The 17,165-nt window shown below is 40.0% G+C and overlaps 1 protein-coding gene across 1 annotated transcript in view; it reads right to left on the bottom strand.

Moving 5' to 3' along the window:
- Positions 1-596: 596 nt before the first annotated feature.
- The window catches only part of LOC118406289 (tryptophan 5-hydroxylase 1-like), a 31,428-nt gene continuing 14,859 nt past the window's right edge, over positions 597-17,165 (bottom strand). The window contains exons 3-14 of the mRNA XM_035806218.1: positions 12,855-12,989; positions 12,316-12,502; positions 11,740-11,846; positions 6,149-6,216; positions 5,786-5,836; positions 5,189-5,287; positions 4,602-4,648; positions 4,024-4,159; positions 3,772-3,898; positions 3,030-3,125; positions 2,250-2,383; positions 597-1,889 (exon numbers count right to left, since the gene is read on the bottom strand). Of these exons, the coding sequence (XP_035662111.1) occupies positions 1,727-1,889; positions 2,250-2,383; positions 3,030-3,125; positions 3,772-3,898; positions 4,024-4,159; positions 4,602-4,648; positions 5,189-5,287; positions 5,786-5,836; positions 6,149-6,216; positions 11,740-11,846; positions 12,316-12,502; positions 12,855-12,989 (1,350 nt within the window). The 3' untranslated portion in view covers positions 597-1,726. The remainder of the gene's footprint in view (positions 1,890-2,249; positions 2,384-3,029; positions 3,126-3,771; positions 3,899-4,023; positions 4,160-4,601; positions 4,649-5,188; positions 5,288-5,785; positions 5,837-6,148; positions 6,217-11,739; positions 11,847-12,315; positions 12,503-12,854; positions 12,990-17,165) is intronic.

The following is a 17,165-nucleotide window of genomic DNA, read 5'->3' as shown; positions in this document are numbered from 1 at the left end:
AAAATTGCTAGATGTGAAGCACATGTATATAGAATAACTCTTAGAAGAATTTATCTCCAATAAAAATCGCCATTGTGCTTTACACTTTTGTATTTAGTTTTGGTATTTAGTTTACCGCATTTAAGTCAACGTGTGTTTTGTTCTTGTAAAAAGTCAAGGTTTTTTGGTTGCCATAATTTATGGCAAATTTGATATGTGTATACGTATATAACTTAACATAGCTTAAAGTAATTTCATAATGTCAAAATCAAAAGCAGTTTGTAAGTTGTTTCTTGATTCAATAAAGTAATCGAACTGATTTAGACTCCTTATATGTTACTTTTAATGGGCGGAGTAATTATGTCAAAGTATACACAAGCATGCTTTATACATATTTATACAAGAAAAAGGCAAAAAATAATTTTTACTTTCAATTCAGCCCTTGCTAACTATACAATCATGCACCGTAAATCCGTATCATCTGCTATTCTCGCATAGGACTGTTTAGCCACAGTCGAGGCTGTAAGGCTGATATCAATTAGGATTTTACCATGGTCAATATTGACCGAAGGAGGCCATATATAGCCTATAGGTAAGCAAGAAAAGTGAATGATATATAAGTGATGCTCACATATACTTTTTATTGCCACAACACCACAGACTTCCCGTATTATTATTCCAAAAGGAAACGTTCTAAAAAGCAGCATATTTGATTTTTTAAACAGCCATACTATGTCTGAACATTGCGTCTGAAGTGACTTCTTTAGTTTGTCTTGGATGTGACTTAGTTTGTCTTGCATCCAGTCAATGTACTCGTTTAGTCAATGTACTCGTATGTGACCAAATAAAGACAGTAATACATTTGCGTATAAGACCCTTTTAAATCACTTTTAAGCAAGTTATCCATTCGGTCTCCTGAGCTATTTATGGAGGGAAATCTCATAAACATTTCTTTAGTAGTCACAAAGCTGGGCATGCCATACAGTTCTTGTGTCTAAATAGGAAGCCATAGTTTAGCGAATACTACACAACACTATCCTATATCTTGTCATGCCGTCAGCAAACGTAGTTATCTTATATGGTTTTTAAGTTTTCAAAAAAAACTAAAAGATTTTCTTAACTATTGTGCCACGATTTACTTTAAACATTGTAATAGCGTCATATACACATACACTCGCTCACCGAGCAGTGTATGGCGTCTCGAAAAATTAGTTGAAGTGAATTGTTCCAATATATATTCAATTTTCGTTTCAACTTAGCTTGTTCTTAGCTAAGTCTTACCAACACTAAGTCTCGCCAACACTGACGAACTTTTAAGACGCTGTTGTCTTGTACAACTTTGTCACAATTTATACATTGTACTACCTTTCGCCTGCTACCATCACGAATAACCATAAGGTTCTATCATATCAAGTCATACAAATACACAAACAGCGTACGTCTAAGTAATATATACACCGCCATACATAGGTGTGTCTCAATAAACAACTACAACAGAAGAATCATATGTTGTATGTTTTAGAATGACTATACATTTCAAATGAGTATTGGGTAACTACTTGTACTGCCCGTATACTCCCAATACACAGAAACAGATAAATCTACCCTTTTTTTTACACCAAAGTTTCCTTTCCAGAAAGAAGGCAACCTGTCATAGCTTTATAAGCTTGATACGTAACCTGTTTGTACACGACAATAAATATGTTCTTTAATTGCAACTTCTGGCTCACAAAGTGACGCCACAACATCACACGTCCATCTTGTCTAAGGCGTGGCTAATGGTGTCCAACTCAGCTCGAAGCTCCTGGATCACGCGCGCCACCTGGCGAGTGCTGTTCAGAACTTCAACCGTCTGCGTGTACGGGTTGTATCGCACGGTGAATGGGCGTTTTATACTCTTGGCAAAAGACCTATGAAATGAAAGGTGTATGGTCATGTTCAATCGAAAGATAGTCTGTCTTTGACCATAGAATTGTTTTTGAAATCTGTTTATCAAGCAAATGATCACAAACTTTAATTTCTAATTTGTGCACTGAGCATCCAAAATCTTCTGTCCATTTTGTTGTGCATTGAGTTAATGACCTATCTTTACAAATTCAAGATGGTGGACTCAAGATGGCGGATCCCAGGTGGTAGATAAAATATGTGTGACGTACTTTTTCCATGTCCCCGTTGTTGGTTACGTTGCTGTACAAAACACATTTCAAAATATTCTGAGGCCCATGCATCATTTCAGACAACAACTAGTCCTAGCACAATGTGAAATTTACCTCATCTGCTCCTTGGCCTCATCAAAACTGTGGGACAGGAAGTAGACGTCCTGATAGGTGGTGATGAGGCATTCCTGCTGAACAACGGCTTCCGGGTCAAAGGGCAGAACTTTATCCTCCTGTGTCAGTGCATGCTGGGTAAAAACATTGATCGTTTGTTAGTACTGATATACAGCTACAAACCATGTAATTGCTACTCTCTTTATGGTGTATTTATGATGTCTAAAAACGTGTTGTATGTTAGGTAAACTATCTAATTTCAACCCCCAAACAATCAGTGATCATGAATGTGGCTGAACTTTCGTCCTTACTTCAACCAAGGAGGTTATAAAGACTTTTTTTAACCTCCTTGCTTCAACTAAGCACAATTAATGTTTGTTAGGGTAACAGGTCATTTCGCCACCATGCCACGTCAGCAATTGCAACGTCATTTTGCCACAAAGTACGTCGTTTTACAACAACGCACAAGTCGTTTCGCAACAAAGCGCAAGTCATTTCACCACATTTAAATTTTATTTCTCTAGATGGCTTAATAGCATTACTAATCGTATCACTAACACCATTTAAGTATTGATAGATGTCCACGAATGAAATCATGACACCTTTTCTCGCTATCGAAATGTCACAATAACTTGGTTGTTAGACTGAATCTCTTAGCCTCCATAGCAGGCTTTCTGGGGCCTTTTTTTGGCTCATAATACAATTTTACTGGCCATTTCTATTTGTACTCGGTCGCTGATTGCTGGCGTTTTCTGATTGCCGGCCTCCTTTCGGACCCACCTTTAACTCTCCGGCGGAGGACAGCAGCCCTGCTCCGTATGCCCTGATCTTTCCGTCCTCTTTACACAGGCCGAACTCCACGGAGAAGAAATAGCACTGCAGGCAGTAAACAAACTCACTCTTTAAAATGGTACACAAATGAACTCTCCAACAAATATTAGAAGAAAGAATCATCTAAACTTGTTATCTGCAATTTAAGTCACATTTCCTCTGCAAATGGTGTCTGTGTGGCGCAATATGGCTAGAGCGTTGGAATCAGAATCAGAAGGTCCTGAGTTCGATACTCGCCATGACCTTGGCCCCATGACGGTGGAGTGACGCCTACCGAGCCTCACGGCTAATCTGTCTAAAGGTGCCAAAAACACCTACGGATTTGGTGCTGCCAGTGTGTCAACATCTGCACACTTGCTACTAAAACTTGCCCTCTGCAAATGTATATTTCTTACAAAGAGAACAAATTTAAAGGTATCATTTTGTTTCAAGAAATCTGCCCGAGATGAGGTAATGCCCCTGTCACGAAACGCGAAAATCGACATCTAAAGATCTTAAGATTAGCCGACCTTCCAGCGATCACGAAGCACGTCCGAAGATCGTACATAATGTGACAGGGGTATAAGGAACATGATCAGATCGTATGTTTAACTTATACTGGACAGAGAATGATCTACGATCACGTAGAGCAAAAAGCAAAATGATATACCACGGGAATTCTACCGTAGAAAGCGATTGAAGATGATCTCACCGTAGCCAGCTTTTGGACTTCCTCGTCCGAAGCACCGAGCGAAGCCAAACCGATCTCGTGTGAGAACTCGGCAAAACTCGGGTCGGCCAGCATGGGCACGTGACCCAACAACTCGTGACAACAGTCCCTGGGGAAAGTAGATATACAAGTTCTTTTAATTTTTTAATTCAGTCGAAAATTTGGTTGAGTAAAATTTTTGTGTTGGATATTACAGTTAAACTAGCTCAAAAACAATAAAGATAGGTTGCTCACGGTTCTGGGGTGTAGAAAGGGTCGGTGCTATGGCGGATGTACTGGGTACAGTGGAACACACGGAAGGCAAGTCCTGCCAGGAAGTCACGTGGTGTCAGGTACCCCGCCACGGGCCGCAACTGGAAACCCGTCCGTTCTGCGGTCAAAGGTCACATAATCTTTTTTTAAATATTTTCTGGTTATCTAAATGAAATATTAACAAATATCGTACCACATTTGAAAAAAATGGAAAAATTCTCCCCTTTAAGCAACAAAACAGTCATGAAAATACATTGTACTGAATATTGATTTACTTTAGAAGCTGATATAAGTATAGATTGATTATAAAAGGAATATATTTGCTAGCAGATACATAACTATTCTACTTTTACTCAGCAACAATGTAATAATATACTTATTTAGTTAATCATCACCCCCGGGTAATAATGGGCCATTCCATATTACTTAAACCTCCGGAACGGAATTGTCCCAATATGACACCACAATGTAAGAACTGACTTTTTAACAATTACTGATTCATTGCAAATTGGACTATTCCAAATCTTGACGTTTATTTATACAAGAATGAGGTTGCTAACCTTTGAGAAATGCTGACACATCTTCCAGCTGAGGGATGTTGTCTTCTCTGAGAATAAGATTAAAAGATAAATTTGCAAAGACGTATAAATCATCCAAAGCGTAAAGATTAAGATATAAAGACTATGTAATCATACATACATACTTTACCAACTAAGAGTATAATGGTTAATGGTTATCGGTGTACTTAAAATCAGAAGGACCCCAAAATATACATTTTTAGTCGAAAATTGCCCCAAACAACTTTTTTGTACAAATTATGTTTTTAGACAAATCAATTTGCATAACATACTAAAGAGACATATTTCTTGAATGTATGATTCAACCAAAATTTAGCTTTGTAAGTTGAATTATTACAGCAGTGACATGGCTATTTGCGGGGAAATTGGTTACCTAGCAACCGTTGCTAAGAAACATGCATTTTGAATTGGCTCCACTCTTGAAAATATTCAGTACATACTCAGGATTCATCAATCCAATTTTCATGCTTCTATTATATTTCGCACAATTCTAGCAATTTTTTGCACCAATTGCCTAGACTAATATGGTGGAGCTTTGACCAAAGTGCTCTGGGTTCGAGATTACTTACCTATATCCGCAGTACATGCGCAGTAGAGGCAGGTTGTTGAGGTGCTGTTGACAGGCGTGTGTCGGGTAGAGTGACGTCAGCTCACGGTACACGGCACCCCTGTGGAACAAAACTCATCATTTTTAAAAAGGGATTTAAGAAATGATTTATGAAAAACTAAAACCGTTCTCCAGCAAAAAAAATGGGAAATCCGTATTTTTTAATGGAACCCGGTCGCTGTAAACAAGTGACAATGTATTTGTGACGTCATTAATTGGTCAAAGGTTGTTGGAAGTCGATATCAATCTTCCCTCGTCCGGGTCGGTGCCCCTTGGTGTAGATTGCCTCATTTGGTCATCTTCCAAAGTAGGCGCTTTCAACTTTCTTTGTTTTCTTTCATGCTCAAACAAGAAAAACTAGCCGAACATTGAACAATCACCTACAACATGTATGTGTTCGGAAGGTCAAGTGTCATCATCATGATATTAGCCATGTTACCAGCAACAATCTAACCACCTACCATACAACAATAACTTAACTGTAAATAACGGTTACGAAATATTGAGGGAGGGTGTACAAAAAGTGCATGGATAATATTTTTAGTGCGTATGAACTTACCATGTGTTCACCTCTTCTTCAGTATACTTTATTCTTGGTATGGGTTGGCCGCTGCAAAAGGCAAGGAAGACGATGAGACATGGTAGACTTTATACCATTAATATTGCCCGTACAATTAGCTGAACTGGACTACTTGTTACCCACGCACAACATGTACATACAAAGGAAGAAAGGCGACCGTGAGTTAAGAGAAAGACAGAAAGAGCGAGAGAGAGAGAGAGAGAGCGAGAGAGGGGGGGAAGGGGGAAGAGAGAAAGACCCACACCGCGGTAAAAAATAAAAGTTGCTTCTTCTATTTTTAAGTCTTTTGTAGCATAGGTAATGTCAATCAAAAAATACAGCAATGCACCATCCTTTACTTACTATTTGTAATTCAGAGCGATCTCTGCGAACTGCTTTCTTCTTTCTCGGTAGACATTGTCCTTGAAACCCTGTGAATGGAAAAAAACAACACAGAATAAACATCCTAGTCATCATACCAAAAAATGTATGTACATTCTTCCCTCAGAGTCTATCAAGACCTCAAGTAAAACACACCGTGTTGTATTCTGTATTCTGACCTAATAAGATCGAAAACGAACGTCACTTAGTTATGGATTGTTCATGATATAATGATAAACGCACAAAGCTGCTCGCATTTCTGTCCGCGTGCTCTAAAGAATTCCCTACCACCCCCGTTAAACTCCACCTCCGGTTAGGCCGGGACACCTCCAGTTATGCCGCATCCACCTCCGGTTTTGCCGGTCCACCTCCGGTTAGGCCGCATCCACCTCTGGTTAGGCCGGTCCACCTCCGGTTAGGCCGGGACACCTCTGGTTAGGGCATCGGCTGTTTGGTACGACAGAAGTCAGAAAATCGCCCATACCAACAAAACCGAGGAACCTGATGCCACCCTTTGCCTCTATTTCGTTGGCTAGCACCTTTTCCCGAGTTTTTGCCAAGTTTGGCGGTCCACGACCCTGTAGTTCTCGCTAACACCCCTGACCTCCCGTCACGATGCTGACTCGGAAGTAGTGTTGGAGCGCGCGCTTATTTCGAAATTCTCGGCACCGGGGGGCATGTGGTTATAATTTGTGACTGAACAGCGGTCCCAAGTACTCGCTAGGATTCCTGACAGAATTTGGAATTAGCCATAGATATTCAGCTGGTATAATGTTGTAAGATGACGTCGCTGAGAAGAGATGCAGAGCCTTGTCACAGGACAAACCGGAGGTGTCTCGGCCTAAACAAGGGTGTACATTAACGCCAGTGTTCTTGTTATGATATAGTTTTGCCAGTATTGAGTTTGCGTTCTTTTAGGTAGGTATACAAAGGCTATTTTAACTTCTGAATTCATCTATGCCACACTTTACAGCAGGCCCTTCCCAGCCCGCGGCATTCTTTTTTAGCGTTTGCATTCCCACTTGCGAAAGTGATTCTAAACTTTTCTCTGTTTGCAGAGACGATTTATCTAATCATGTTTTACTCTGTGACAGGATGGTAACGTCCGGCGACAGAGTATTGTTTCTGACGATGTAACGCGCGTTCGCATCTGTATCTGTATGTTCCCTTTGCCACATGAGTAGTTTGGCATGTCCTCTGTACGAACTTGCACCATGATGCACTTTTTTCGCAGCAGCTGTTTTTATTATCGATATAATAATTTCAGAAATCACCCCTATTTCCTTGGTATTGTGGAAGAGCTAACCAATAGGCCATGTGGTTTGGTAATTCGCTTATCTCCAAGCAGATGCATGTATGGGGTTATGTGTTCTCTAACGTAGGACATCTGTCGGTGCAGAGGAATCCCTAGCGAGATGTTAGGCTTTGTGTCCTGGTAAGCAATCAGTGATATTAGGGCTTAATTTTCTTTTTGCGTGATAATGCACTATATCTTCGCGGTAGCTTTATATATCTTATAATCGATGTAATAATTTCAGAAATCACCCCTACGTCCTTAGAAGTCCAGATTTGCATTATTTCCGCGGGTTAGGCCTTGTGGTAATAAATAATGCCAAGCAGATGTTACAGGATTCTCGAAATTCTCTGATCGTTTTGTGCACGTCGTCACAGGCAACATTTTACAATGGTGTGCGTCTTCCATATGGGAAACTATGTGATTGTTTTCATTTGGTGTCGTTCTTTTGAGACGCTGATTTTGCTGCTGATGCGTACAGGATTGTGCTTTAAATTTGGCAGCTTTCAAGTACGTTTTTTTGTATAAGTCAATGTTTTCCTTCTACATGATAAAGCTAATATGCCCCTTGCAAGATCCGTTGCTCTCAGTGTGCTACAACCAGTGTGTCAATAGCCTAAGAACCATTTGAGAGCAGGCTATTGACAGTACAGCCGGCAGCCCGGGATGCCAGCCAATAAGAGCTTGTCACAAGACTTTCCCGCCATTATTCGCCAGTTTCTGATCTTTCTCTCGTCCAAGCCAACATAGCGCTGATGCCGCTGAATATGGGCGCTGAATTTTCTACTTGGGCCGAGTTCAGTGCAGCGCTTGAAGCGTTCCAGTAAGCCAACCATGTTGAGTGAGCATAGTGACTTCTTAGACGGTAGTAAATGAGAATGGCAAGCTGCAGACAACGTTGACAAGTCTATAGGGCAAAGGAACATGTCTACAGCGCAGCAAAATTTGGATTTGTCAATCATGGCAAACCACTATGTGTTTATCATGGCTAAAGCCAATGGATTAACATCACATGCAGATATATATTGTTGTTAAGTTCAGGATGATAGTGAGCCAATATCAATAGACATGATTTTTAGACTTTCTTGAAGCCTAAAAATGATTTATCACCAAGTATGTGGAATAGTGGAAGCCAGTTAATTGCACGTCGGATAAACGCACAATTCGGTCAACGGAAGCACAAAATCCCAAACCGGCTCCTATCGCTCAATTTTTAGTGACTTCGCTTATCTGCACGACGAAAAGTCACCAATGCCGGAAGATTGCACGAAAATTTGTCAAACATCGTCGACAAATTGACTGAAAATGCTAGATATCGTCAAACACGGTACAAATAAGCTGATAACTGTTAATATGCTACGTGAGATGAAACTATCACAGTAAATTTGAATCAAGATGCAGATGGTATAGCCTCTCTGGGGCCTTTTAGTCTTTTTTCGGTTCGTAATACACTTTTGCTGGCCATTTCTTTTTGTACTTTTTGTTAAGAATTGCTTAATAACTAGGAAAAAATTTATATGGATATGCAAAACCATTTTAGTAGAAAATACATAGATGGGCCCATGTTGTGCTGTCCGTGTTTTAAGAAATTTCGTTTTTTGTTGTTATATCAATTGTGGGAAAGATATTATGATAGATGTAGAAATGACATTCTTTGCAAAATATTGTCCAGTTGTAATCAGGTAGACAGGATGTCTTAAGATGTCCACTTCCAGCCATTAACTGTTCTATGAACTATCTCATTGTATGTTAGGCACCTCTTACGCACCCGGTGCCTCTGAAATCGCACCATCATGGAGCTGTCTGAACAATAGAGATGCATCAGGACCGTTCGGCACATGAACAGTTCGGTCCGGACATTTCGGTCCCAAGTTCAGGACCGTGAGTTTGACCTCAGGCTGAGGACACTTCGGCCTCCGGTTCAGGACATTTCGGGCCCGGGTCCAGGCCTCGATATAGTTATCTACTACCACGTTGCCCGAGTCGACTGAATAACGTATAGTCTTAGGGCGTATAATTGTACAGTATCATATACTGTTCTCCTGTCTACTCGAGGAAATCGCAATTCGTTTGGCCCTGTTACTTATGTGTACATGCATGCTATACAGTGTACAAATTAATCGAAAAGCTATGTGGAATTATGATAAAATGTTAAACATTAAGTCTTGAACCATAGCAAACACACTGACCTACCACATTTACATCTGAAACAGCAAAGAAGCTCGCCCGTAAAATCAAACCAATTTTTTTCGGCCGTTGTTGGTCATGGTCGGTAACGTATCAGCCATAGACGGGGCGCTCGGAACTAATGCCGACAGGTACCGGGCATCTCCGAACGCCTTTCAATATAGCAACCCGGTAGTTGAACATTAAAAAAATATTATATATCAAGTCGCGTTGTGGTGTACAGTCAAACCTGCCCGAGCGACCACCTCTTCTCAGCGACCACCTGGCTATTTCGACCGCTTTTTCTCGGTCCCGATTTTTCTCCCCATTGACATAAGCATTAAGCGACCTTTTCTCAACGACCACCTGGCCAACGCGACCGCGACCGGCCCAAATTGGGACCCATAACGACCGCATCATTTTCAAAATTGAGGTTTTCATCGATTTTTGATGATAACTAGCGCAATTTTGTGCCGAAATCGTTGTAAGAAAATGCGAATTTAGTTGTTACAGAAGATTTAAAATAAATCTATATCATTATAAAGTGAACGAATGCTGAAACGTATATAGCCTCATACTTTTTAAAGAAAGATCTGTGTAGCTCATACCTTTTTAAGAAAGATCTGTACGTTTGAGTGCTTTTGTCCAACTGTTCTGTACTGTACATTCAGCCGTGGGTAAATACGCTATCGGGACGTACCGGGCATCGAATTCGAAAGGTGCACCCGCCAGATCAAGAACATAGCGACGCATTAAGGCTTGTATGGTAGTTAACTGACAGCATCAAAGTTCCCTTACTGTCTAAAACGTTTGTGTACAAATACTTGAGCTTTAAAACACTGTATCGTATAAAAATTCGATAAAAGCTTGGGGTTAAATTGACAATTTACAGTGTGCGTGTTGTATTTGACATTAAAGACCTCGCCTCTTTGCGTGCGTGCAGTGTGCTTGCTATTTGCCATTCAACACAACGGAAACCATTTATGCTTTGCATCGGGCATGCTTTGAGTCGATACTCCTCTCAGCGACCACCTGTCCAAATCGACCGTTTTTTTCCGGTCCCCCGGGTGGTCGACTTGGGCAGGTTTGACTGTACTTTAATAGAAAACATCATGACAACATTACTTGACGCTTGGACTAGCTATCTCTTCGTTTTTTGTGTGTTTAATTTGCACAAGGCAGTACACTGAATTTGAGTTGATTTGAGTTTTCTTGTCAATTTGACAATCATCCACGCCATGGCAAAATACAATGATTACTATCACAAGGACACTGGCGTTAATGTCCACCTCCGGTTAGGCCGGTTTGTCCTGTGACAAGGCTTGTCTGTATCTCTTCTCAGCGACGTCGTCTTACAACATTATAGCAGTTGCATGAATATTTATGGCTAATTCCAAATTCTGTCAGGAATCCTAGCGAGTACTTGGGACCGCTGTTCAGTCACAAACTATAACCACATGCCCCCCGGTGCCGAGAATTTCGAAATAATCGCGCGCTCCAACACTACTTCCGAGTCAGCATCGTGACGGGAGGTCAGGGGTGTTAGCGAGAACTACAGGGTCGTGGACCGCCAAACTTGGCAAAAACTCGGGAAAAGATGCTAGCCAACGAAATAGAGGCAAAGGGTGGCATCAGGTTCCTCGGTTTTGTTGGTATGGGCGATTTTCTGACTTCTGTCGTACCAAACAGCCGATGCCCTAACCAGAGGTGTCCCGGCCTAACCGGAGGTGGACCGGCCTAACCAGAGGTGGATGCGGCCTAACCGGAGGTGGACCGGCAAAACCGGAGGTGGATGCGGCATAACTGGAGGTGTCCCGGCCTAACCGGAGGTGGAGTTTAACGGGGGTGCCTACTCTCTGTTCGAAAGAAAAATTCAACTACATTCGGGGAAGCGATAACCCTCACTGTGTGCAAGTAGCCAAATATATCCACGAATCCTTATACCGTAGAACCAATTGTGTAAATGACATGCTAGACCCAAGATTTATTCATACCTGTAGAAATCCATATAAATGTATGTCTGTTTAGTTGTACTGTAAGTAGTTCATAGACCTAACGAAAGTCGCTGTATTTTTGTCGTGTTAATGAATATTTCTGTATGTTTACCACTTACCGGGTGGTCAGCATCAAGATCATTTCCATACATGAGGACTCGGCACGCCGTCTTGTCCAGCTCACTGATTTTGCGCGGGAACCAGGGCACCTCGAACCCCTCCTCGACTGAAAAACACGCCAATAACTATGTCATTACAAGGCCCCATAGGTAAGTGCATGCATACAGTATTAAGTTGCTCATAATTGAAAGAAAATATGCAATTTCCTTTTTTATTTTTACAGTGGATTTTATACCATCTATGGCAAACCTGAGATGACACGTAACAGAATAGAATAGAGTAAAATGAAATAGAATAGAATAGAGTAGATGAGAGTGTAGAATAAAGTAGAAAAATAAAAATGAATAGAATAAAGCAAAAAAAATGAATAGAATAGAATAGAATAAAGTAGAAAAAATTGCATAGAATAGAATCAAATAGAATAGAATGGATTTGAATAGAACCAAAAAAAATAGAATAGAATAGAATAGAATAGAATAGAATGGAATAGAATAGAATAGAATAGAATAGAATAGAATAGAATAGAATAGAATAGAATAGAATAGAATAGAATAGAATAGAATAGAATAGAATACCTTGTCCATTGTCCTTGCCCAGGCTATCTGGCGTGTCCACCTTGACCATCTTGGTCTCTCTCTGAATCCGACAAATCAGTTCGTTCATTCGGGTCTTGTCGGCTTCGCAGTCCATGTAGATTTCGACTTCCGATTTTCGCCGAAGTGAGCGTCGTGACTCGATATGCAGAACGCTGACCTGTTCTTCCTAAAACATTGTAAACAAAAATTCTTCAACATTTTTTTTAAAAAGATGAGGACCTATAATTATCAGTGTAATAGGTATTAATGGCTTACTCTAGATCCTCCAAATCTGCCCTATTCATTTCATATTAAGAAAGAAAATCTTAAGAGAGAAGTCAAAGAAACTACCTATAACAGGGGTAATCGACTTTTCTTCCACTGAGACGAGGGCCGATACCGACTTCCAACAACCTTTGACCCGTTGCTTTCTGTTATCCTGAATAAGACCTAATTCAAATACAAAAGCTAATGTCAAATTCTTTATGATATGAAATGATTTTCCCATATAATTTTCCTGAACAGTAAATGTGTATTACTTGAAATAATTGTAGCACAGCGGCAAGACCCCCGACGTCCTTCCTCATAGACAGGATGACCGGAGTACGGACGGGTGCAAACGTCTCCTCACAAGGGAACGATGAGATGCGCCTACGGGTCCCTGGCCCTACAGTCTAAGCAATAGTAAGATATATGATGACATTGACTTTTGTTACAGCTTTTCAGTTCATTCGCAAATTACAACGTCAATACCCTAATCGAAACACCACCGCAAAGAAACTAAATCAATGACGTTTTCGCCACATTTTGCCAAAACAAGCCGCTAGGGGACCCAGACCCATACCACTTACTTTTGGCATCAGGAGCTGTCTACCACTTAAAAATCAGAGCCACAGTATGGCCAGAAGTTCCTCTGCAGTACCGTAACATGCCGCTAGGTGGCCTAAAATCTAGTCGTTTTCAGGTCTCATCAAGACCTACCCATATAATACCAATACAATCAATCAAAGCGCTCTTGAGTTAGGCTGGTCTTCTACATACGCTACCCAAAATATAACCTTCTTGGCGAAGGTAAATGCAATGCTACTATCTTCTAATGAATGGCCTATAGCTATGACACAGAGGCCCACGTTACTTTGCAATTGCTATGTTGGCTATATGGTAAGGTACACTTTTGAAGCAATAAGAATATCTACGAGGAATTTGATATGATTTTTGCATTGTATGCAACGCAGCTCCGTTGCCCATCAAATTCGGACCTGTTGGATACTTGTTGGGCCTCTGGATATACTGCCTTGCCAAAAATATATCTGCTTGGGGATAAAGTTTGTTCCATTTTTAAAGTTTATTCCCTTTTTAAAGTCTTTGGTATGAATCGGTCAGAGTCAAAGTCAAAGTAAAACCTTCTACGTAACAGGCAATCGCATTGGTAATCCACTTTGTAGTTTCTACGAAACATATTATGGTCTGTAAAATGGTACATGTATAAAATGGGTCAACAATGGCTATAGCTTGTGCTTACGCATGCTTAGGAGTGACGTAAGTTACACCAACTTTATAGACATTGGCATTGTAGCATAGGGAGATATTTCCATATCAGTGGATCACGGCTCAAGCGTTTTCGGACATCTGCAGTTCACATGACCCGCTAAAAACAATATTGAGTACAAAGATACTACAATAAAACGCAATAGATTCATTTTGGCCGACTAAACATATAGGTTCCATGACCCTCCAAAATAACCATATTAATCGAGTGCAGGCTTAAAAAAGAAGAGACTATATGGAAAATGATATTCTAAATATGAAATGATTTTCCGATAAAACTGCTAACACGTCGGTAAACAGTACCGTGAATAAATACAAATATCAGCATATGACTACTACAGTGAAACAGAAATTTTTGAGTAAAGATTCTCTTTGTGTTACAAATTCTCTGACATTTATTCTCTGGACTCTCCATTCATTTAAGGAACACATCTAATCGGGTGTTATTCCCTTTAATATAAAGGCTGAATACAACTTTATCAATTTATTTATACATATTTCACAAATCATCATATGTATCTATTCAAACCAATCCACAACGCAGACCAAAACAACGGAGGAAAGTCATACAGAAAAGTATGAAATAATCTAAATTTACATGCACTAAAGAGTTACACAAGTAAGGGATTATACATACCAGTTCGATATCAAATAATGTACACGTTACATTATGTAAATGTATAAAATATACCTGAAATATTCTTGAAATCTTTGACCGTATCAGAATCCACAGCACCTCTTCTGTGGTAAACTGTTTGGTACTTTTTCTGTCCGATGTATTTAAAGAAATAGAAAGACCCCACCCAACCAACAAACATTCCACAGCGATTGTCCGATAGCGACGTCATCAAAACCAGGGCATACGTCATTCATGACGTAACGAGGAAAATGCTTCAATGCTTTCCTGTGGCTACTATTTGTGTGTAGGAGTTATATAGATCCCTTCTTTATAGGACGTGCGTTAAGGAAAATGTGTTTAAAAAATATGAAAATTTGCTCTTTCTAGCAAATTGAGCAAATGACAAACTTTGCGAACACTTTTTCACAGTATTAAAGATGGGATCTTTTGTCTTCCACTGTTTCCAAAAATGAAGTCGAACCCAATAACGCAGAAACTAGAGTTAGCTTTTAGACTAAAGCAGACACTTGATTTATTTTTCTACACTGTTTGAATCTCTCATGTTACCTGCAATCAACCCACGCGCAAGCCTTTACAATAAACTTAATATTATCAAAACGGATTTTACGCTATTACAAATACCCCGCCATTTGATTCAAAACAAATATCCGTCTACGTAACCATTTATGGCTAGACAACTGAAAGAGTTAGCTGTAGTTTCATCATAGAATTTGATGTTTGGGAAATTAGCTGGACAAAAAGAGTTTCTGACGCATGGAACTCTTTGTGCGTAAAGGACCGCACGTAAATGCAATGGGGTTCGTTTAGCTTGGTCGCAGTTCCGTTAGTGGTTACAACAAAACGTCGTCATAAGCAAGCGACTTCATTTTACCGCCATTGTTTGCCAAGACGTGTATTTACAATTACTCTGCGTATAGCATCCCCTACCTCCATACAGTACACAAATTAGGACATTTTATTGCCCCCAATAAAGAATTAGCAAATGGAAGTAGCTCATTCGGTAGGCAACCACTCCTCTTCTAATATTTGATCTACAAATTTAGACCACAAACGTTGTACTCACCAATTTTTCGACGCACATAATCTTGTAGAGAAGACGTTTTAGAACGCTAGTGTTTAGACAAGACATCGCCTTAGCTAGCCACAAGACCAACCCTTTTTGATCTCTTTCGCGATGGTCTTTGTTCACCGTCTAAGCTTACGTCTTAAAATATAGATTTCGACGAGTTTTGAAAAACAATTCCTAAAAGAGTTTGACCTAAGTCAAACGATCAGTCGATAATATCGAATTCTGGGGGGTATTACGGACTTCTTGCTGTGATAATTTCTCTTTTCTCGCGAAGTTCCCGTGATTTCTTGAACTCTTTGATCGATACCCATCAAATACGAATCCTAAGATTTGCAGTGCAAATGCTCGCGAACTTTCGATGCTAGACTTGATATCTATAAAAGTACATGCAGCACTGAGCTTTCTGATATCATTCTTTTTTCTTATCGTCCTTCCTACAATTTCTCGAGTGAAAATTGGCGCATATGTTGGATCTAGAAATGTTGATTAGCTCTGCAACGTTATGTATTTTCCACAAAAAAATTGTGGGGTCGTGTGACGCAATTGGCAGAGTGGTCGATTCATAACCCAGAGGTTCTGGGTTCGAATGCGTTGGTGTGCAACAGATCTTTTGCAAGGCACTTGGGAAAGGTATTTTACACGCTGCGGTGAAAATGAATACCTAGTTTTGGTTAGGGCTGTCCCTTAAATGGAGGTCCCGTGTTTGGGGAGAGACACACCTCAAGCACATTAAAGAACCCACTACACTTATCGGAAAGAGCAGGAGTCCTTCCCAGTGTGAGTGGATCAAATAAATCTGTCAGGATATGCAGCTTGTACTGTTCAGTACGAACCTGATATGTTACACCATAAGGTGGTTTACCGGGCATACAAAACAAATAAACAAGCAAACGATGACAAAACAAAATGATTCCCGAAATTACTCGTATCACAACAGAAATGAGTTAGGAATGAAACTTTCATAAAGTACTCAGGTAGGAAAAATAAGGTTAGTTCTCTGCTGAGAATTCTTATCTATAAACATTTCTCTCTAACTAAAAATACCGCACGAGACTGGAATTAGATACATGATATAGTACGAAGTATGTCAACAAAATCTACATAAATATCTCTTATCTTATAATCCGTATGTTGTTTTTTTTTACAACGGATAAGGTGGCTAATGGTAAAATATCCAATATTTATGTAGCTTTTTGTAGGTTTCAGCAGGGTTTTACTTAACATGTTACTGTTACAGTTGAAAAAAGCAATCACAATACTTAACAGGCCCTCTTGTGGAATCGCTAGCATTAAAGAAGACAAGGCGTTTGTAATTTCTTCAAAGACAATACGAAATTACGTTGCGACAATCGTATAGTAAAACGTGGACGCAGTTTTGTCATGAGTACGAGCACAGCTTTGTTTAAAATCTGTGATTTGTTCAAAAATCACTTTTATTCGGGCCGCAAATTTTATCATACAACAATTGTAGCAGGCACAATGTAAGGCTTTTCAATGTAATGTTGGTGTACTACATAGAGGTGCAATGGCCACCCACTAGAAACGTCGCCTTTGATAAACAAAAAGCACACTACAGCACAAATTGCGTTTAAA

This window comes from Branchiostoma floridae, chromosome 19, assembly GCF_000003815.2.
Source record: "Branchiostoma floridae strain S238N-H82 chromosome 19, Bfl_VNyyK, whole genome shotgun sequence".
Lineage (NCBI taxonomy): Eukaryota > Metazoa > Chordata > Leptocardii > Amphioxiformes > Branchiostomatidae > Branchiostoma > Branchiostoma floridae.
This window is presented reverse-complemented; position numbering and strand designations above follow the sequence as displayed.